We start from the raw sequence: 23,046 nt of genomic DNA, 5'->3' as shown, positions 1-23,046 counted from the left end.
CGTGTCTAGCCCACATTTATGTGTTGAATGTAGATGAAGGTTAGTGTCTTTGAAGGCACGCTGGAACTGAGTTCAGGAAATGTTCCTTTTAGTCCTGACTGTATGCAGTTAGCCTGCACTGACTTCTTGCAAAACTGCATTCAGTTCATATTCCTGAGTGATTATCATCATGGTGGGAACCCTGCGAGCCTGTGGGAACACGGCACCACTGTACACTCACTCATTTTGTTTTTTTTCTTCTGCCTTTATTCTGCTTTTTTGGTTTTATTCATAACTGCAAGCTTTTCAGATCAGGAATCATGGTGGTGTATGATGGTTCCTAGTTAGCTAACAGTATATCTGCACTGCCAAGTACTCAACCTCTTGGTTGACTCTTGGGCTGCCTCCTGGATCATGGAACCTTGCTCATCCACGTTGTATATCCATTAATCACCCAAGGTGTGCTTTCTATCAGCAGGGCGAAATTAATCTCCCAGTTGTCCTCACTTACTGTGCTTTGGTTTAGGTTGTGTATGTTCTTGAACACTGTGAGTTCTTTTCCAACCCAAGGCCACATGCAGTCCAGGACAAAAAAGTAAAGCTATTCTGAAGGAAACCCGTTCCTATTGCATAATGGATAAAGTAGGAATGTCTTTCTCAGCATCAAAAATTTCACTCTACATTCTTCTGTTGGTCTACACAAGTTGATAATGTAGATACAGCCCGAACTAATGACTTTTCCCCTGCAATGAAGCCCAAATGTGTCTTAAGAAAAATAATTTTCAGAATGACTCCTAGTAGGCAGAATGGACAAGGCACAGCCTGACCTGTGATTTGCAGTCACTCAGCACTGTACTAGGAGGCCTTACGGTCTTCAATCCTTCCACATGTTGTCATACCACAGCAGAGATCATGCAACACATAGCCTTTAGTTTGAAGTTATAAAAGCATAATTCTAATGAATTACAGTATATATTTTGTGTATACTATTTTTCTATGAACTGAGAAAAAAATGCAGGAAGTGTGTTGTAGTCCCAGAGGTGAATGGAGTGGATTGCATGGGAAACCTGTGCCAAGTGTTACACAAACCACCAGTTTTCTTTAGACACTAGTCCTGGGTAATGTGAGTTACTCCACACCACTTGTCCTAGAGATCACTCCTCAGTTTAGCTATATTGCTTGTGGTTATTTTCCTTTGTGGTTTTTGTTCTTTTTTTTCTTGAAATTCTGCAACTTGTGCTGTAACAAAGCAAAACAAAATAGTAATGTTCAGTAAATTATCAAGTCTCAAAAGATAAAGTCTTGAAATCCATGTAAATGCTACTGACAGTTCTTAAAATACTTTTCCTAACATTGGGACAATTTCCCATTTGTCTCAATATGAGGCTGTTATTTCTGAAAATATCTCTGCTTTCTTAAGTGACCTTTTGTGAACATTTTGCAGAAGTTTTACTTGATTTGGTGTTTTACAAGGTTCCCTCCTGACCTAATAGTTGTTGTTCAAATGACCTAATGCTCTAATATACATATGTGATTATTATTGTATTGTTATTTTTAAACAATAGGGATATTTAATCTGGTGAGAAATGTGATGAAATAACATTTCAAATAAATTTGTGATCTGTGGCGTCTATGATTCTATGAAGTCTTTGATTTTTCTCTCTGTCTCTCTTCCGGTTTCAGGTTATCACTATAATGACCTTGTATCCCCACAGTACTTGAATCTGATAGCTAACCTCTCGGGCTGTACAGCCCATCGACGAGTGAACAACTGCTCAGATATGTGCTTCCACCAGAAGTACAGGACACATGATGGAACATGTAACAACCTTCAGCATCCCATGTGGGGCGCTTCTCTGACAGCCTTTGAACGTCTGTTAAAGTCAGTTTACGAAAATGGATTTAATTTGCCTCGGGGAATTGAACCCAAGAGGCTCTCTAACGGCTATGCACTCCCAATGCCTCGCTTGGTTTCAACTACTCTGATCGGAACAGAAACAATAACTCCTGATGACCAGTACACTCACATGCTCATGCAGTGGGGTCAGTTTCTTGACCATGACCTTGACCTCACCGTAGCTGCCCTAAGTGAGGCCAGGTTTTCAGATGGTCAGCATTGCAGTTCGGTTTGTACAAATGATCCTCCATGCTTTTCGATCATGATACCACCAAATGATCCCAGAGTTCGAAATGGTGCACGCTGCATGTTTTTTGTACGCTCCAGTCCAGTTTGTGGAAGCGGCATGACATCTCTTCTTATGAATTCTGTGTACCCACGAGAACAGATCAACCAGCTGACTTCATACATTGACGCGTCCAATGTGTATGGCAGTTCAGACCACGAAGCACTAGAAATCAGAGACTTGGCAAGTCAAAGGGGTCTTCTGAGACAGGGCATCGTACAGAGATCTGGCAAGCCCCTTCTTCCATTTGCTACTGGCCCACCAACAGAATGTATGAGAGATGAAAATGAGAGCCCAATTCCCTGCTTTTTAGCTGGTGATCAGCGTTCTAACGAACAGCTGGGTCTTACCAGCATCCACACATTGTGGTTTAGAGAGCACAACCGAATTGCCACAGAGCTACTGAAACTCAATCCACACTGGGATGGTGACACAATATACCACGAAACACGCAAAATTGTTGGTGCTGAAATGCAACACATAACATTTAGCCACTGGCTGCCTAAGATCTTTGGAGAGGTAGGCATGAAGATGCTTGGCGAATATAAGGGTTATGATCCCAGTATTAATTCTGGCATAACTAATGAGTTTGCAACTGCCGCTTTTAGGTTTGGTCACACACTCATTAATCCTTTTCTGTATCGACTGGATGAAAACTTTGAACCTATTCCACAAGGCCATCTACCTCTTCATAAGGCATTCTTCTCTCCATTTCGGATTGTAAATGAAGGAGGCATTGATCCACTTCTAAGGGGATTGTTTGGTGTTGCTGGTAAGATGCGTGTCCCATCACAATTACTCAATACAGAATTAACAGAAAGACTCTTCTCCATGGCACGTACTGTGGCTTTAGATCTGGCAGCTATGAATATTCAGAGAGGCAGAGATCATGGAATTCCTCCCTACCATGATTTTAGAGTTTACTGTAATCTTTCTTCAGCTCAGACTTTTGAAGATCTGAAAAATGAAATTAAGAATCCTGAAATCAGGGAGAAACTTAGCAGGTGAGCCAGAGGTGAAGAAAAATATTCAATTATCTAAATGTGCATGCAAAATTAGTAGTTAAATGTCTCGTCTGGAAGACAATATTTGTTAAGAAAGGGGTAAAGGGATTTTTTTTTTAAGACACTTCCATCCATACTAGGGAATAGATGACAATCTCCACCTCTACATCTCTGAGAACAATGAGAACAATACAGAGTTAATATATACTGTATGTGTTCATGAGATTATTAATTTGAAATGTCTGGTTTTATAAATGCTGTTAAATATGAATATTATTTCAATGTAAAGCCACCTTTAATACCAATCTCATGCAAGTATTTGTGTTCAGTTCTATCCATTCTGTACACTAAAACAAATGGGAATATTATTCACTGGATTTGAATGTGGACATCCTTCACTGCCAGTGACCTGTTCTTCTTTAAATCTTCAGTGTTTGAAAATAAGTCTTCAGCTACCTACCACTGCTAGCTTATCTACAAAACAATCAAAGACAGGATTAGTCTCAGCTATGGTAAAAGAAAAAGAGTACAGAGGGGCAGGAAAGAGAAGCTATTGAAAAAGAAAGTTTCAAAAAAACAGAAGGAAGCTACTAGGAGAAAGGAAATTGTGGGGTAAACTTGCAGACCCTTGTGATGTTACATCACATATACAACCTACATTGCAGGCTTTCTTGCATATACACCCACAGCCTGTTCACAAATGTTGTAGCACTATCACTGTCATTTTTACTACAAGTAGTTCATATACCTGGCCCTTAAGTTTTACCACATACTGGTTATTTTTTAAATGTAAAATATTTGATATTAAATATTTGTTATTTTTTATTCATAGGTTGTATGGTTCCCCACTGAACATAGACTTATTTCCTGCTCTAATGGTGGAAGACTTAGTTCCAGGGAGCCGACTGGGGCCAACTTTGATGTGTCTATTAAGCACACAATTTAGACGTATTCGGGATGGAGACAGGTAAATTGAAATACCATGGAAACCAAAATTAGTTTTGAACTGAAGATGCTTAATAACAATTGCGATGTCTTGTTTCCAAATCAAAATACATTTTATTTTCATTATGATATTAACATAAAATAGAAAAAAAAAGAATGCAGGTTGAAAACATTGTTAAAAGTGATGATTAATTTATTTTTAAGTTTGTTGCTTTTTATGGTGAATATGTCACACTGACCTCCTAAAAGCACCACAGCCAACACATGCTTCCTTTTACCAGTTAAGTCATTCACCTTTCTGAAAAATGGATGTTATTCATCTCCTTTCGTTGTTATTTAATTATTTTATTGGCAAAGGAATTGTAGTATTTAAGATGCTTTCACCATCTCCATTACTTCAAGCATATGTTGGAAAAGTATCACTGTGTATATAATCTGTATACGTATTTCAGGACAAGCAGGTTGTGCACTAAGTAGACAGGTTATCACAAAGAAGATAATTTGATAATTGTTCTTAAATTGCTTTACATGCACATCATGAGCAATTTCTCATTTTCAGTTTCTATGGTACCTGAAGTAAGAAAATAGTCATTGCTGTTGTCACAGAAGCTAGATCTCCTTTCATACTTTAAGGTCATTCACTTAGAATCTGAAAATCAAAATTTCCCTCATTTTAACATGATTTGTGACCTAGCATGGCGTGAGGGCAAAAAGACTTATGCCGACTAGCCCCATCCTAGTGAAGGGGAAATGGTAAGGATTAGGAAATTAGATTTGATTCACTTTAGATAATGTTATTTGCATTAAGTTAGTTATAAAGTTGCTACTCAAGATAGTATAAATGCTTTTCTTTTATTTCTGTAGTCAATAGCACAAGCCTTTTTGTATGCTTTTTTTAACAATAACTTTCTTACATAAAATCTGTTTAAAAATTAAGCTGTGAAACATAAAACTCATGCCTGGAGGCAGAGAAAGTAAACTGAGAAATATATGCAGTATGAGCTCCAGATTACTGGTGAGAAGTACCTATTTGTGTCACAAGAGAAGAATGGTACTGCTTTTTTGTGTGTATGCATCTGCATTTTTCCAGCAAAAGCTTTTGGGTTTTTTTATTTGTTTTGTTGTTGGTTTTTGGTTGGTTGTTTGGGGGGTGGGGGTGTTTGTTTTTTTGTTTTATTCCCTTTTTTTTTTCCTGAAACAGTGTTTAGAAACTATAGGAAAACATTCAATATTTAGAAGATGAGATTCTGCTGTCCAAAGAATACAAATGCTTTGAAGACACATGCCAGCAAATAGTAAAATATTATTAGACATAATGAAAGCAACTCTTGCTTCTTTGAAAAGCCTTTACAACAGGCAAAGGATCAAAACTGCCAGCAGCATGCAAAACAAATGTGCCCGCAGAGTAAAGGAGTGATGTTTGAAGGGAACCTAGCTTCATGTCAATAGGGAAATTTCAGAATCTGGTCTTCTGATCCCAGTACTTCGAATTTCATTGGCCACTGTCCAGTGGCTTATGAAAATGATACAATAAGTAGGTAAAATGAAAATTTTTTTGACCAATCCTCTAAGTTTAGTATAAAATTGATTTTTCATAAAGTTTAAAAGAGCCTTCTACTATTTTTTTTTAAATAAGTGGAAAAAAGTATCAATATAGAATTATAAATTTACAGTTTTGAGACATGTGAACGATATCACAGAATAGTGTGAAATGTTTTCAAATCCGGGCCAGTAATTTAAAACTTTTTCTTTTCTAAGCACTGGCTTGGCTTTCATAATATTATATTATTTATATTTTCTATTGATAACAGGCTTTTAGCTCTTTATGTATGAAAAATGTATTATTCGAAACCACAGTATTTCTTGCTTGAATATAACACATTAACTGAGTATATATTAAGAAGTCCCTGAATTAGTATAAAAACAGTTTTACAGAATAGAATTTTTTTAGTAAATTAAACAATCTCGCTTATCTTGATAATAAACTAGGTATAGATTAACCATTCTTCTAATCTCAGCAACTCTATCAGTTTTTCTAAACCTATAGGGAAGTTGGCTGGAGAATGAAATCTGTGGTAATTGAAGCCTCTAAAAGAACTGTAAACTTTGTAGTCTCATGCCTTTCTAAATGTCCAAAGATACCCAAAACATCAAAATGGGAGTAGAAGAGAAACTAAAGGATTTGTTCAAGACTTTGACCCTTTCAGACTGTCAGTATGATGCCAAGTGCTTAAATTTTGGTATCTGGATCACTCCCTCAGATACAATGTAAAGTTCAGAACAGGATTTATGGAACAATTAATTTCATTCTGAATACAGTATTGCAATATCTCTGGAAAACTGTGTTTTGTTTTTTCACTAGCAAACTTGTCTTTTCTGTGAGATTACAGGTTATGGTATGAGAACCCAGGTGTGTTCACACCTGCTCAGCTCACTCAGATCAAGCAGACATCTCTTGCCAGAGTTTTGTGTGACAATGGTGACAACATAACCAGGGTACAACATGATGTCTTTAAGGTGGCTGAATTCCCACATGGATATAGTAGCTGTGAAGATATTCCTAAACTGGACCTCAGGATGTGGCAAGATTGCTGTGAAGGTCTGTATATAGGTGGATTTGGGTGTATTAATGTGTGCTTTGTTTAGTGTCTGTTTATTGTATTTTAAGAAGACATTTGAGTGTTCACTTTTTAAGATGTTACAAACTCAAATCTGGAGCACAATCCTTGTTAAATGAGCGATCATTCTATATTTTTTATTAAATACACACATTCTAAACGTGGTATAGATTTGAGCATTGCACAGTGTAGATACGTACCTGTTTTCTTCCTTTTGTGGTTAAATATTCTTGTTCATTACCACCTCCTTCAAAAGTTAGGACAGTGGGGTGATTTGTTTTTCTTCAGAAATAAACTTTTTTTTCTCCAGAAGCAAAGTTTACGTAGCTGCATGAAGAACAGGACACTGAGAATCCCATGTTGCTTGGTAGCCTGTCTGTTGGCTTCTCTCACATACAGATTTTCTACATGACCTCTCTTTAGTCTTCATCACACCAGACTTCACTGCCTCTGTAACACAGTTAGAATATCCCTTCCCAAAAGAATCTTCTGGATCATGCAGGTTTGCAGAATCATTTACAGTAGCATCATCAATAAAATACTTCAGGGAGCAATGACTTCTCTTTACTGAGGTCTTGACAGTGTTACTATCTTGTTCTTTTGACAAAACTCAGATGACATGCCCTGGCTGAAAAAGTATGTTCAGGAATTTTGGGAACTTCTCTGTGGAACACTGATTATCTAGAAGTTGCTGTCAAACTAACTGGAAAAAAAACTTGCTTTCATTAGAGAGAGTAATGGAACTATCAGTTGATGACTATTAGAATCTTATAATTTACCTAGTAAGAACTTAGCTTTCAATATCAGTATCTTGTAGATTTGCTGATGGAAGGAATCCAGATCTGAGTTCTTAATCTTTTCTACTGCTGATTCTCTTGAATTTACCACTGCTGAGTAGGCTGTCCAATGTTCTGGCAAAAGATATGCGTGAGTAAGGAACCAGTGGATTGTATTTTTGAGAGAGGTCACACTCTTCCAGTGGCATCCATTTAACTCTTTTGGTCAAATATAATTGTCCCCAATGACAGAGTCCTTTGGTGATACAGCTTAGAATATAAGGCAGTAGATATAGGCTAAATGGATAGAGCATGTCCCTTCAACCTGAACAGATACAGTAAATACTGAGGAAGGATTGCAACTAGTGCGACTTTACCATGAGAACAAACTCAGGTATCATTAAAAATGAAAAAAGTAGATAGTTTTACTATTCAAAGATACTGCATAACTTAACTTTTACGCTGACTGCTGAGTTGTCTTGTCCAGTAAACAATGCCTTAAATAATAAATCACTGTCTAAGAAAATTCTTCGTTGGAAGATTTGGTTTAAAGTGTCAGTTATCTTTGTGAGACTAGGAGAAATAAATACTTCAGGTTTCGATGAAAACTTGTACAATTTACCCGAGATATAATTTCATTCGGGTCTTACTCTAATTTTTACCAGGGTTTTTTTTTGGTTTTAGTTTATTCAGATTTTTTTAAAACATTATTTACCAGGTTCGCCATTCCTAAATTAATAATAGCTTATAAAACTCTAGATATGGTTGATATGTTGTCATTTTAATGCAAAGTCTTCCAGAATCTCTTCAAAAGAACCCTGACATTCACCAGAAGCATTGTGAGAAAATCAATTATCACTCTTCAAATGCTCTACCATAAGCAAATAAATCATATTCTGCTGGTTCAGGATAAGTTCACTTTGCCATGGTTCATAAAGCTTGACAGTTTCACAAATACATTAATAATATTGATTTGGAAAAATTGTAAAGCTGTTCTGAGAAATTGTGTTGATTCTCTAAATGTTATGTTATCACTAAGCCTTCTAGAGCAGATGTTATCTTTGGAAAGTCTTTAGAGTATTCAGCCATTCAACAGCCTAGCTTGTGTTTTCATTCAGTTATGTTACTACCAGAGAGTACTACTGAATGCAGTACAGTTAGACAACTGCCAAGCAAAAGAAAGGGTAAATAACTAATGTTCTTTTAAAAAGTGCCTATCTGTATCTCCTTCTTCTGAACTCTTTTGAAGTCTGTGCAGAGGTTTAATGAAGAAAAAATAAAGTGTGCATGGCTTGAACTGCTTTCTTGCATGGATGAATGGGTGTGACATTTTCTGTGGGAATCCAGGTTTAAGCAATTAATTTTAAAAAATTATTTCATTTTGTGGCACTAAGGAATCAGATTACTCTGAGGTGGGGGGAATACACAGCATACATTCAGGAACAGCATTTACTTTAAATGCATTCTGTGGTTTTGTTTCTTTGAATTTATTATTGTTATTTAAAAGAAAAAATATAAACCATTCTCCATATTTAAAATATTTCTGATTATTTTATAATTAAAATTATACTAAATTAAAATTTAGAATATGGTGTACTGTTCATTGCACTTTATGTACTTATGTTTAATGTGACCCATATATTCAGCTCTTTCAGCATTAAAAAGCCACATCTGTTTTTGTTATCCTTCCTGTTTTGTTCAAGTCAAAATACTTTTCCATATGAAGAAAAGAAAAACTTCTTAGATACAAAAAGCTACTTCTTAGATTCCTTGATTAAAGCTAGTATTTATTTCTTATAAAACAGAGTAGTATTCCTTTTTATAACAGCAGTACCAGGTTACCTTTAGATTTCAGTTAATGAATTGTACAACAGAATTACTAGTTTATGAGGTGAAAAAAAAGGGAATTCCACTGAGGTACACAAGTTTTTCTTCTCGTTTCCTTCACTTTCTACCTTTCTTTTTCTGGTCAGAGAAGGTGAGGAATTACTGCAGGTTTACTGCAGCTCATTTTAGCAAAGAGCATCCAAGCTTCAGGTTTTCTGAACAAGAACCTTTTGGTGCCTTTTTCAACTTCTCTAGTGCAAAAGAAAAAACTTTTTTTTTTTTTCCAAGTATGCTTCTATGATTACTTTTACTGACTTTATATCTCAGTTCTGAACCCAAAACAGATATGATAAAGCTCTCTTCCCTCAAATATAAGCATGCTGTTATGGTTATGCCTAATATTTTTGTGAGAGAAACTATGTAAAAAGAAGGCTAGAAATGAGGTGCAAAGACATATTGGCTCAAATGGAAACATGGTTTGACTCCAAATATATAAATTTGAAATGTTATCTACTGTGAGGCTGTTTCCCACCTTTTTTTTTCACATTGAAATGAAAAATATCTTTAGCCTTTTCTTTTATGTCAAATAATGACCTAGTGATTCAGACAAGATGCAAATCATCTTCATAAGCATAAACTGATTGAGGAAGGTGTCTTTTCTTAACTGGTTCTCAGTTAGCAACCAACATATCTCCTGTGTCAGATATTGTTCTTTTTTATTCAATTCAGGAAAACAGCCTTATATAAGTTATAATTAAGCATGGTTAAATTCCACTGAATTTCTTTAGAACAGTTAAGACACATTCTTAATGGGTGCATTTATAGATGATCTTCCAGTAGGATAGACCTATATTTATGAACTTCTGAATTTTAAGACCAGACCAACAATTATGCCATCTGTTGTTTCTGTACTGACTGCATTAATCTATTTGATTTTTATCATTGCTTCTAGAAAGTCATCAACTTTTTAACAACTGTGCTTTATTCCTAGTTAAAAATTGACTTCTAATATTATATCTTATTATATGCTTCTCATTATGCCCTTTCATCTTTAATGAAAGTACTAAGCAACACTGGGCTAAGCACTAAATGCTGTGAAAGACTGTTTTAAAAATCTTAACAGGAGTCTCAGTGCGAGACTGCAAGATCTTTTGTGACAATGGAAATTCTTTATCAAGAACTCTTCAAAATACTAAAATAATGCAATTTATGCCTGCAAATGTTTTCCCTTTACACAGATCTTTTCATTTGCTTCTGTCATGTCATACTTTTATTTTTGGTTTCTACTTTCAAGGTTATCTTTTTATATTTAAAGTTACATTTAAAGACAGTATCTGTTAGTTTACTAACAATTCAGACTATGCCAGGCTACTAAAATACAGTTCCATGGTCTGTACTTTTAAGGATTAAATCCTTTTTTTTTCTTTGAATAAAAGTACATTTAATATAGTCCAGCATTTCTGTATGGTTACAAATTCTGTTGAATCAGTATTTTTATTTATATTTAATCAAAACCAAGAATATTTTTTCTTTTTTAGATATCTATGATCAGTAAAATACAATTTTAATTCATAAAATTAAAATAAGGAGACTTAATGTATGATATTGCCTTGTCTTTGCTACCAGGGTCTCATGTCAATAGTTGCCATCCCAAATGAAAAGCAACAGGGAAGCAACAGGCTGTCCTTCATTGTGTTTAAACCCAAACTCCAGGATGAGACCCCAGACCTAAGATCTCAGCCTGTCAAATCCCACCACAGGTAGTAGAGAGATTCCTCCAGAGGACAATTCAGACTGAAATCTCTTCCTGTGTCAATGTCCGTTGTCTCTAGAGGAAACATGGGTAGGAGGGCATCCTAATGGAGGTGTCTGTGATGCCTGCAAAACTAGGCAGTTGGAGGATTTCCTTCTTCCCTCTGGACTGTTACTACTTTTCTAGGACATCAGTACCTTCACAATCTAATGGGCAGGTCAGTTCTCGGTGTCCTTACTTTTGAAATTTCCAAAATTTTAGGGCTTTTCAGTCTGAAATTATTTTTTCCCCACTGATCTTTGATATTTATATTCCAAAAGATGCATGGTTATAATCTGTGAAACTTTCTAACTAGTTCTGTTTAATTTTTTCTGCTGGGGAGGCTGGGTTTGCTTTGGTTTGGTGTTAAGAACCTTCCTGCAGGCCATCCAACATCCAATCATGAAGACATGATATGTTTTTAAATGTCTTTAGGCTAGCAGTAGCTGTATATTAACAATTTATATAGTCATGTTTTGTAAATTTTCTGGATATTTTCTTTCCCAATGATGTCTGAGCCTTCTAGTTTTGGCAGCATCGGTCTGTGAACTTTAAGGTCAACTGCAGAGAACATCTTTATTATTAGAATTCCCCAGTGTATCAGCTGGGATATGACAGTCTGGGTTGTCATTTTATCTTCTACCTTCTATACCGTTATTTTTGTCCAGATATTTCAATAATATTTATGCAAAATGCCTCTGTTCCAATTCGAGCAGACTGCTGTTGGATTTTATTACATATTACCCTTTTTTGCTGCTATTTGGTTTATCATTTCTTAGACATTCTTACTCAACAGAAGAAATGAAGAGGTGCAGTGTAATGTGAAGGGATGTTGCCTATTTAGCAAAAAACAGTTACTTTGAGTTAAGGTTTCTTTTAGAGTCAAAACTCTTTTTTCCTATGTTGTGTAATTAAGTAGCTGCTTTGTGAAAACATCTACTGAAAAAAAATCTTATGACATTTCAGACAGCTTTAGTGTTTCTCCTCCCACTTACTGATCCCTCTGGCATGAATAGGAGTTCTTAGATACATACAAATGCTTACAGTAACAGCAACTTAATTCACTACAATAAATCTCAGAAAATGGAAGTAGTATCAAATAGGAGCAATAATTACATTATATGTGCTTTTCTTCATGTTCTGTTAGTCTCCTAAGTTTTGGTTTAATCTCCTTGATCTTAGATTAATTCTCCTTGACCCCAGTTTCGAGAGGCGATTCACTAGGAATTAAGAGTGCTCAATACTTCAAAATGTGAGGGTTTTTTCTATCAGATGTATATTATAGGTGCATTTTTAAAACCTTATGGGAAATGGTATTTTCTGAAGATGTACACATGGCTTACATATGCAAACATACTGTCTTGGCTCTTGTAGTGTAATATCTAGCTTCTGGAAGAGCCGTTGTCCATAGAGGAAAAGAATTCTTAGGTTGCTTTTAAACATTCAGCTTCTGTGCAGAAAATGAATTGGACTGGGTATAGCTAATTTGGTAGGTAGGCTGAAAAGAACAGAATTTTAGGCTCATTATTCTCATTTACTACTACTGCTAAGGTATTCTTTGTTTAAAAAAATAAGACCAATAGTTTTCTTGGTTTAGGCTTTCTGAAAGCTAGAGCATTCTGTCCTGTACCTTTCAGCAACAACAGTCCTCGTGCTTGTACCTGAAACAGAAAACAAGAACAAGAGTTGTTTATTTGGCAAGTTGACATATTTGAGTCTTTAAAAACTACAGGAATGTCAGGTCTGTGTACTTGGAGCTGCCACCGAACATATGGTTCTCATATTTACCAGTCTAAGGTGATAAAACCTTCCCAGGATTTCAGACCTTTGTTTCTATAAACCAACCTAAGAATAAAAAAAAACAATAGGCCATTGTGTTATTGTACCCCCCAAAAAAATTTATTATGTGAGGTGACGTTAGCAGTTATTAAACAAAGGAGTATAGCAGAAACCTTTCACAATTTGCTTCCAAGAGAAACTAAAATTTCTACGATAGTCAAGAGAACTTTAAGCAACAGATTGATTTAAGAAAAAAATTCCTCTGAAAACTGGCTCTTTCTCCAATGGCCCTTCAGTGTGACCTCTTTTCTCACCATACTATAAATATAGAAGTGTCTAAGAGTAATCAAAAATGCCTTCGTGCCAAGCATCTTACAGACACAGCAGTCTGTTCCCATCTGAAAGAGCTTAGTTTCTGAGCAGGCAGCAAGAAGATTGTGTGAGAAAAAGCAGAACACACAAGAAGAATGAACAATATATTGGCAGTAAATATAATCTAGTTCTTTGGTGGTGCTGTTATTATAGGAGGAAGGTAATAAATTTCCTCAGGAATGGGACAGGATGCAAAGAGAGAAAAGGGAATAAGAATTGTGGATAAATGAATGATAAAAAGAATGATCTATAGGTATTATTTTTGAACTGAAAAATCAATTCGTATTTTTTGATCAGTGGTTTTTTTTTTCTATCTTAAATGATGTTAAGCCATAGACAAACAAAGTTTTTCCTAACAGGGAAATTGTAATAGTCTAATTTTAGTAAAAGTCCGGTACAAGTAAAAGTAGTCCAAGACACCTATTTTTGTATAATCACAGAACTACTTTACATTTGTTTTTAGAGTTGCTCTGTTAAAGCCTCTTTTTTTGACTTGTAACTTGTGCAATATTTTGTGTTCGTACTTTAGATATTTGATCTAGCTACTGCTAAATTTCAGAAAAATATAAAATGTTACTGACTTTGTGAATAAATTTGAAACATTAGAGAAAATAACTTCTTTCCCTGTTAAGTTGCTTCCATGGCTCATTGTGCTAATACCAGACTTAGCTGGGATATGTCCATGGGATTCTGTATTTCAGCTTTCCCTTCTATTTTCTTAGCAGACTCTTTCCTTCTAATAGTTGAACAAGCTGTTGGTTCCTGCTGCAGCTTGGCCCATTATAACTTTTTGTTTTAAAGCTTCTGTGAAGAGAAATGAGAAAACTTCTATTTTCTCATTGTCTCCTCTCCAAAGTGCTGTTCCAGTTTTGTTTTCCTTTTTCAAGTGGGACTCCTTCCAAATACTCACTGTGTTTGGAAGGCAAAATAAAGTGAACTGAAGGAAAGACATACTTCATTCTGTGAACACGTCCTCTTAGGATCTTAGAAGATTTCTCTCATGATTATTCTCAGGCTTGAGATTTTCACTCTGTGGTAGAAAGTATCTGAGTAACTGGTGATACCTTCAAATCCCTCAAATTTGGTAATAGGGCTGGTCAACCAGTAAAACGTGTCTGCAAAGTTCTCCAGGATTTAATTAAAGATTCTCTTTCAGATGCCAAAAATAACAGGAATAGATAAGGAAGCAACAGGCTGGTTTTTCTGTCATTGTTTTCCTCCATATGTAACTATCCCATTCCAAAAGCAAGAAATAATGAAAACCCAAGAGAGCCTGAATTTCAGGAGTGAAAACAATAGTTAAAGTATCATTGACAGGTTTTTGAAAATAACGTTTATTTCTTTGTTTCATACTAAAAAGCTGGTCTGTGAATAATCTAATTCTCTGCACCCATCTGGTTTAAATGCTGTATCACTGAGATATATTTAATGGCTATCAAACAGATTCCAGAGGGATCAGACAATGTGTGATTCAATTGGCCTTTGCCAATTCAGAAGACACTGTAAAATCATATTAATATTGTAACTGCTGAATTAAGCTGTAGTAATGTGTAATTTCTTGTCTCATTTCAGACTGTAGAACTAGAGGACAGTTTAATGCATTTTCATATCACTTTCGGGGAAGACGTTCTCTTGATTACAGCTTTCAGGAGGACAAGCCCTTGAAGAAAATGAAAATGTCCAAGACAATAAGGTGAGATTATTTTTTTTTTTTTTTTTCCCCAAAGTATGAAGAAGCATTTCTTTTCAAAATGGAAAGAAACTCAATGATTTCTTTGTAAGTGCATACCACTTTTTTTCTACTGTCTGCTTTCTCAAGTTTGATTGATGTATTTCATTCTGACACTTGAACTGTACACTACAACTACAAATTGAAAACTGCAGAGTTTGCATTTTTTTTTGTGGTATAGTGGAGTCTGTGGTAGAGTCCTGTATGAGTTTGCTATTTTCTTTTAAGATGCATTTTGTGAAATTCTGATGCTTATCTGCTAACAGTAAAACACCTTTTTTTTTCCTCCAAGCTTAAATTTAAGACCCTTTGTAAGTGACACAGTATAGTGCTTTTGTTTTTTCATTGGTTTTCATGAAAAGACTCTGTAATGAAGCATAATTTGGGGGATTTGGAGTCTCACATTCCTACTGTAACCAAACTGAATTATTTCTTTTTCTTCCTTGGAACTGCTAGGTCCTCCTGTAGAAATAGGAGGAAACCAAGTGTTGATAACACTAGCATAAAAATTTGTAGTAATTTGTATGGATTGCTTCTAGTACCAAAATACTTAGAGCTGGAGTGGAGAACAGTAGTGATACAGTGTTCTTGATAACTCCATAATCCTCAAAATGCTCTAGCAAGGAAGTAAATCACAATGTCAGTCAGAAATGATCAACTGCTCAGGATCCCTGTAATTTCTAGGGAATCAAAATTTATCTATGAATTAGTGAAATGAAATGAATTTTGCTCAGACCAAACATTTCCTTCATGATGAGCAAATTTGAGATGCTTTTGAATGATAGATCTTTCCAAAATTATCTCCTTGACTGAGATGACCAGACAGGGTCTACCCATGCTGTCAAGGAAAGCGGCTAGACAGATACATAGGTAAATTTATTTCAGCAGTTTCAGATACTCACGTGGATGTTATAGCAGGGGAAAAAACACCACCATTATATTTCACTTAATTGATAGGAAACTGTCAAGAAGTAATAGAGCCTTTAGATGTTTAAGATTTTAGACAAAAGCAGACAGAAGCTAAGTATAAACTTACTTATAGATGATAAAAAAAGACAGGTTCCTTTGAAGTAATCCTTGAAGAAGGATGTTTAGTCTGTCTTTGCAAGTGAACTGTTAGAAGTTTTTAAATTTACAAAACAGCAATTCACTTCTTAAGGATGCTAGTCCCATAATGCTAGTCCCATAATGAGGATTAAATGAAATAAAAATAGAAGCACACACACCCCCCCGCCCCCCCCCCGCTTATATCTGAGAAACTTCCTGTTTTCTTTAACTTGCTGTTTGACTGTTTCGGAAATGAAACTCAAAGATCTACAACAGTCCAGTTACTAATTATGACTACAAAATAGTAAATTTACAATACTTTATTTATAGCATAAGTAAAGCTAAACACCCTCAATCCTTCAACTTTAGCATCAGTTCTCATGCTCGTTGTTGTATTATATTGCATTTGTGGTGAGAAGATTTTTTTCCTCCTTTTTTTTCCTTCTCATTTTCAATAACTTGAGCAGGTGGGGAAGATTAAACTTTTTGTTATACAATAGCAGCTGGTTTATTTAAATTTTGGCATGTTATGTTGCTTAGAGTTCTTTTTCTTTAATTTAGATGAAACTATGGGAAACCAAATAGCTTGAACACCTGCCAATAAGTGCTCTTTTAATTTATTCAGAAGGATTACAAATCATGAGCCCCATTACATGAGAGAGGATTTCTTTGCCAGTTCATTCTTTGGGTATCCCTTAGCTCTGGAGAAGACATGGTAACACAATAGGAATGCTTGTTATAGATTCAAGAATCTTAATGTGATGTGCCTTAATAATTAGTGTTATCCTTGGTTTTGAATACATGTTTTCTAAAGTGGTGTCAAATAATATATTATGATTTATAGACAGTTCCTTTGATAACTGTTTCCCATGAACAGATTAAATCAATTAACATAATGTAGTGTTGTACTTCTCTTATCAGGTATCAGCTGAAAAGTGCTATAAACGGAAGACTAGATATTGTGTTCAATAATCAGTATTGATTTCAAATGGTAGTTAAAATGGGACACAGGAATATGTTAATATCTAAAAGTACTTGTCATTTATTCATGAAAACCAACTTTTTCCTTTTCGAAGTCATATTTCTTTAAATACGTGTTTGGCTAATGAGTATCTAGAGGGAGAAACTGGATCTGAAAGCGAAACCTGAATTTTGTATTTGGGAGTAACACTTGGTTTTGGTTGTTTTGTTTTGGTTTTTTGTTGTTTTTTGTTTTTTTTTTTTTGCTTTCATATCGAAGGCTTAAGAGATTTACTATTGGATTTAAGGTGTTGCTTTACAGTGCCACTGATGACACCTTTGTTTTCCCCTGCATGAAATACATGTTATTTTTCTAAGTAGAAGAAATTCCCTGTTGCTAGTGATATTAACAATAATCCACAGCTCACTTGACCTGAGACTGTCTTCAGCACCAGTGGGTCTTGTGTGCTGTTGTGGTTCCTACCTTTGTTGGTTACTCTTCTTTTACATTTTTGCTAAGTGTTTTAAAATATCTAGCAAAATAATAAAAGTTAGATGAATATCCTGACTTGGTGTTCGTTTGTTGCAGTTCTGTGAAACAGAGTAAATATTTTCGTAATGCCACATCAGCGTCTAATGAAAATACTAACATGCCTGCAGTGAATGACTTCAAAGAATTTGTTTTGGAAATGCAAAAAACTATTTCAAGCCTCAGAAACCAGGTAAAGTGCTATAATGGGTAGTTTCTAATTGTATATTTAATCAATAATGTTTTCCTAACACCATTCCTCTTAAGTTTTTAGTATTTAGACATCTACTTCAGCCAAAATCCACCACATACTATCTCAAAAAAACCACAACACGGTGTTTTTTTATTTCTATGTTCTTTTGAAATCATACTGAAATATTCTACAATTAGTTCCACTTGACTTTTGAACCTGAAGCCTTGTGTAACCATTGTTCCAACCCAGGGGATTGGAACAGGATGATCTCTAAGGTCCCTTCCAACCCAAACCATTCTATGATTCTCTACTAAACATGGAATGAGTCTTTCTTTAAAAATTTGTTCGTAGAGTTAATACAATCTTTTTTTCCTATCTGAAATGTATAGAATCTCTGTAAAACTGATTCAAATGTAGACTTCATAAAATAGGCCAGACTACCGTTGTAAACATAGTTCAGATCTAGATCACTTTGAGACGACTTTTACAACATGACATACAAAACCTCTTTATTCAGAATAACTGCCATAGTGGAATTCAGTTTTAAAGATGTATACCTTAGAGGACAGACAAATCCAAAGCGGGCTAAAATGTTTGCCTAGAATAATTAAGTTCCTTCAGAGCAGCTTTTCCATGTAATTTATAGATACAAGTCATGTATTTATTTGCATAGTAACCCAATTCCATCTTTGATGGTATTATTTAATGGTTGTACTCATCAATGCTCCCATCTTGACAGTGGAAGTGCTATGTTAAGACTTATTACGTTTCAGTCAGTTCTTCTGTTTTTTCTGGATGTAAAAAAGACAGAGGGATTGTTAAAAATGATGCTTTTCTAATTACCGTTTCCAAGAAGCTTATAATCAGCAAAATAACTAGTCATATAACCCCTTTTTTCATCATTAATGAAAAAATAGTAAAAAATCCAAGCAAACATTTTAAATTTTTATTGTTTTTTCCATTTCATTTTTGAAAGTTTAGATTTGCCTTTCCGTGTGTCACACATAGTTTATTTCTCTTTGTATGCTCTAATTGTATATTCCAAAGTTAAGAAAGATATATTTTCTGTTAGTTTTCTTTTGAAAGGCTGTTTCCATACATATTACCTGTTTCCAATATTTTAGCATTATGAAAACTGTGGAGTGAGAAGAAAAACCCAGACAAGTATTTGTCATGGATTATGCAGTATAAAAGACTGAATACCTTGCACAAATAAAACCCTTTCTTTGATTGAGTTATTAACTTTTTTAATGTTTTCAGATAAAAAACCTTGAATCTCGCCTCAGTAAAACTGATTGCACTGATGAAAAGGGTAAATCATATTCCAGCAATGAAACCTGGAAAAGGGACCCTTGTACTGTATGTGAATGCAAAGTAAGTATGTGGAAATCCATTTTGAGATAGTAATTATATTAGATTCTGCTTCTAAAACAGTAGTTCCAGTTTTGTGCATGCTAATTTCTGGGTAATCATTACTAATTGTTCTTTTTATGGATGTTCTGTTATTTGGTGCAAAAAAAATCATTATGTTCAGCTATCCCTGCCCTTGACACTGGTTTTCAGTCCAGCCTTTATATACTTTTTTTAACTTTCCATTTTCATTGATCTATAGTTGTACTGGCAAACTTAACTGCAAAGTGAGAGACTTCTTGAAAAGGTCTACTAAAATACATAAAAAAATCAATACAATCTCATCTTAGTGTTAGATTTTAATTTTTTTTTATCATGATGAAATTTAAAAAAGATAAAAGAAAAATGTCAGTAATTGGTATCCTAGAGTTCCATGCCTGAACATTAGATGAAATGGTATACTGCTCCATAAAAGATGGTATAATACAAAGAGCTTTCTCAGTATAAGTTTATGATGAAATAAACTGTGTGGAGTTAATCATAATAGCCAAGATCTTAGAGAGGACGAATAACAAAGTGTTCTTCACTGATATGAAAAATGTGTTTCTTGTTTGGAACATGTAGTTAAGTCTGTTATGGTTTTGTTACTTTTTTTTCCTGACACAGGTTGGTCAGATAACTTGTTTTGTAGAATCATGCCCACCAGCTGACTGCGAAGCGCCTGTGAAGGTTAAAGGAGATTGCTGTCCAGTCTGCTTAAAACAAAATATTATTAAAAAGAAGCCATAAGTCTGCTTTTTAAGAATTTAGGGTGCATACTCCTCAAATAATTTCAATGCCTGCTGATGGCAAAAACAGGTAACTACAGTCTTAACAACAGCAAGAAACCAAGATTTACAATATTCTAATGGTGCTGTAACAGTGTAACGTAATGTATTTTCTGCCCGTGAAGGTAATCACAATGCAAAAATTAATGAAAGGGAAATTAGCAAACAGGTCAATGTTAATTGTGTATTAAACTTCTCAGGTTAGACAAACTCAAACTGGTGCTACTTTTAAAAGAACACTGTCAGGTAGTTTTAGGTACCCAAAATGACTGGGTTTAAGACTTACTTTAAAATGGACACTTCATTTCCTGTCTTTAATTAGCGACACTGAAAGTTTACTATCCCTTTTCAGTACCAGTCTGACTTGATATATAGCTCTTTGTTATTACATAGTAAATGCAGGGAAAAGGAAAACACAAGGTCACTGTGCCCAGAGCAATGCTGTGGAGGGCCAGTTTCTGCGAACACCTATGCATGGAAATTCTGGTGAATCACACTATCGTTTCTGCATCTGAACCAGCAAGGAAATAAAGAAAACTACACGACACCTTTCAACACCCATTCAAGGAGCAAAATTTATTAAGATTTTCAAAGCAAAACCCCTAGAATTAGTAAGTAAATACAGAGAAATGTAATTGGAAGGTACATTCAGTTGCTTTGTGTAAATTACAGATATAATTGACAGTGTTCCTCATTCTAGAAAATCATAGATGACAAAGTAGCATTTGATCTTAAAGCGAGCGTAATCCCTTTTGTCAAAACATATGTAATTGCTTGGCAACTTTTTTTTCCTCATTTATTTTAAATCATTGTAACATGATCATCCAGTTCAGTTTTAAAGCATGCTTCTCTTGATCTCAGATCAGCTCACGAGTTTGTGTGGCCCTGTTTTGAAAATGTGAAAAGATGTCACGTGCCATTTTATATACAAAGATTCCTACTGATTCATTGTGCATGTTGTCAATAGAAATAGGTTCCTGGTTATTTTGTGGCACTGTTTGTTGACAAAAAGAACAATCAAAATCAAGCATCATGAGTAATTGTGGATTGACTACTTTTTCTGACAAGGTATTTGAATTTTTTTTTTTCAGTTTCATCTAATGCATATATATTTTTACCTCAATATTTTTATCATTCAAGTTAAAAATTGTCTGCCAATGGACTTTATTTCCCATTTAATAAATGTTTAACGTTATAGAGTATATGTCTACACTAGCATTTCAAAGTTTTGTACTTTTTAGAATACAAAGTGCATATTTTTGACCAGGAAATATATATTATATTCAGTGAAGGACAACTATTATACCTCATTTTACAGCTTTTTTGTGTTTATTCAGAATTGATTCTCTCCTTGAATACTTAATATGTTAAAATTTATGGCTCTGTCCTTAAGTCCTAAGTCAGGACTAACTAGAACCAGAGCTCTTTAGTGGTGTAGTTCACAGAGTTCTGAGTTTATTGTTTAAATTTAGGGAACGGAGGTTTCAGTATCAAATAAATCTGCACAAAATTAAACATTGTCATCTTAAAAATTTTGCATTATGAAAACAGACGGAATACTTAATTATTGCATGGTAGATCAGATACCTGTCTAATAACTAACCTAGCACAGCAATATGAGTTCCGCTATATTATTTTGGCACATAACTTCTCTGATTACTAACATTAATAATTTCTAATTTGATAAACTGATACCATGAAACATTCAACCTTTGGTGTATCTTTAAAGCTTACTACAGAAACTCTTTTCATCTATGGTAGGAGCAATATGTACATGTGAATGGTGTGTTAAAGGTGTGTGGTAGAGGTACACATGGAACTACAATTTATATTTTAAAGAATATTTTAATTGATTTTATATACAATGTTTTGAATTATGTAATTTTCTATGTTAATACTTTTAGAAATTGTGTGTGGCGAGCATGTTTATCATACAGTTCCTAGAGGTTGTCATTCCTGTATTTCTTTGATACGCTGGTATTTTGTTGACTTTTGCTGAGAGTCCAAACCACATGTCTCGTCCTGTAATTCCAACTCAGATGGAACCCCCATTGACCTATAGCAGGAATTCCTCAAAGAGGGAGGATTGCATAGCTAACTCAAATATAATTTAACTGTCTAAACAGTTAAATAAGGCAGTAACACATCCAGCTGGTTATTACTTGCATTCTTTTATTCCAATTGTATATTAAATAAACTTTCTCAAGATTTCCACTTATACGAGAAGAGAGTTTCCATTTATACATTATAAAATAGTACCTTATATCTGATTGTTCCTTTTCTGCAGCCTCCAGAGTAAAGTGGGAGGTTTTCTGTGCTGTTCACTGTTTATTCATATGGTATATAAAATGGGCTTATGAGTCTGGATATGCTTAAGTAAGTGTAATACCGAGTTATTTTCCACCATCCATCTGATTATAAACCATGCAGGAAAAACAGGTCTTTATCCACAGTTTAAAATGTAGTCAGTCATGGGTTGTACTAATTCGCTTTCTTGCAGTGTCTGCAGAATCAACATTGATTTTAACATTTCTGAAACAGTGGCCAATGGCTAGATGACTATTTCCTCGGCATCCACTGTAAGAATATTACTGTATAATGTTGCAAATTTTACATATTTATTTTCCTTTTTAATGTTACCTAAACCAAAGTCTTTGTTGTTTTTATTTTAATCAGTAAATTTACCAAAGAACTGTTTGCACTGTATAATGAATGCTTTTCAGTTAAAATAAAGTGGGCCACATTTCCAAGTAAATTCCAAGTGTATTATTCTCAGTACATGTGTTGTTTAGATTGTTTGCAGAAGATTTCAGTGTGTAGGCTTTTATCAAAGATCCATATTGCTTATTTTATGCAGGATTTTCATGGTCGAGACTCCATTGCTGAGAACTAAGCTGTGAGCTGATAATGAAACATACAGATTCAGTAGGTTCTTTAATATTATGGCACATAAATTAAAGCATCTATTCACTGTTCTAGGTGATGTGAAAAAAATACACGCAGACTCAGAAAGGATATTTAAACACACTTTTTTTCCTAGCACAAATGTGTATTTGAAAACTCTTTGTGCTGAACATTTTTTTCCCCACTTTTAATGGGAATGTCATAATAGTTACATACAGCCTGTTCTTACACA

At 34.7% G+C, this 23,046-nt stretch overlaps 1 protein-coding gene across 2 annotated transcripts in view; it reads left to right on the top strand.

The window, feature by feature from the left end:
• PXDN (peroxidasin) overlaps positions 1-22,665 on the top strand; it is a 103,491-nt gene extending 80,826 nt beyond the window's left edge. For both annotated transcript variants that reach the window (XM_080387777.1, XM_080387776.1), the window contains 7 exons: positions 1,663-3,166; positions 3,999-4,133; positions 6,502-6,710; positions 14,848-14,968; positions 17,601-17,733; positions 18,994-19,107; positions 19,750-22,665. In XM_080387777.1, coding sequence (XP_080243903.1) covers positions 1,663-3,166; positions 3,999-4,133; positions 6,502-6,710; positions 14,848-14,968; positions 17,601-17,733; positions 18,994-19,107; positions 19,750-19,872 — 2,339 coding nt within the window. In that variant the 3' untranslated portion in view covers positions 19,873-22,665. The remainder of the gene's footprint in view (positions 1-1,662; positions 3,167-3,998; positions 4,134-6,501; positions 6,711-14,847; positions 14,969-17,600; positions 17,734-18,993; positions 19,108-19,749) is intronic.
• Positions 22,666-23,046: the final 381 nt, after the last annotated feature.

The sequence above is a fragment of the Falco punctatus genome, assembly GCF_963210335.1.
Source record: "Falco punctatus genome assembly, chromosome: 5".
NCBI lineage: Eukaryota > Metazoa > Chordata > Aves > Falconiformes > Falconidae > Falco > Falco punctatus.
This window is presented reverse-complemented; position numbering and strand designations above follow the sequence as displayed.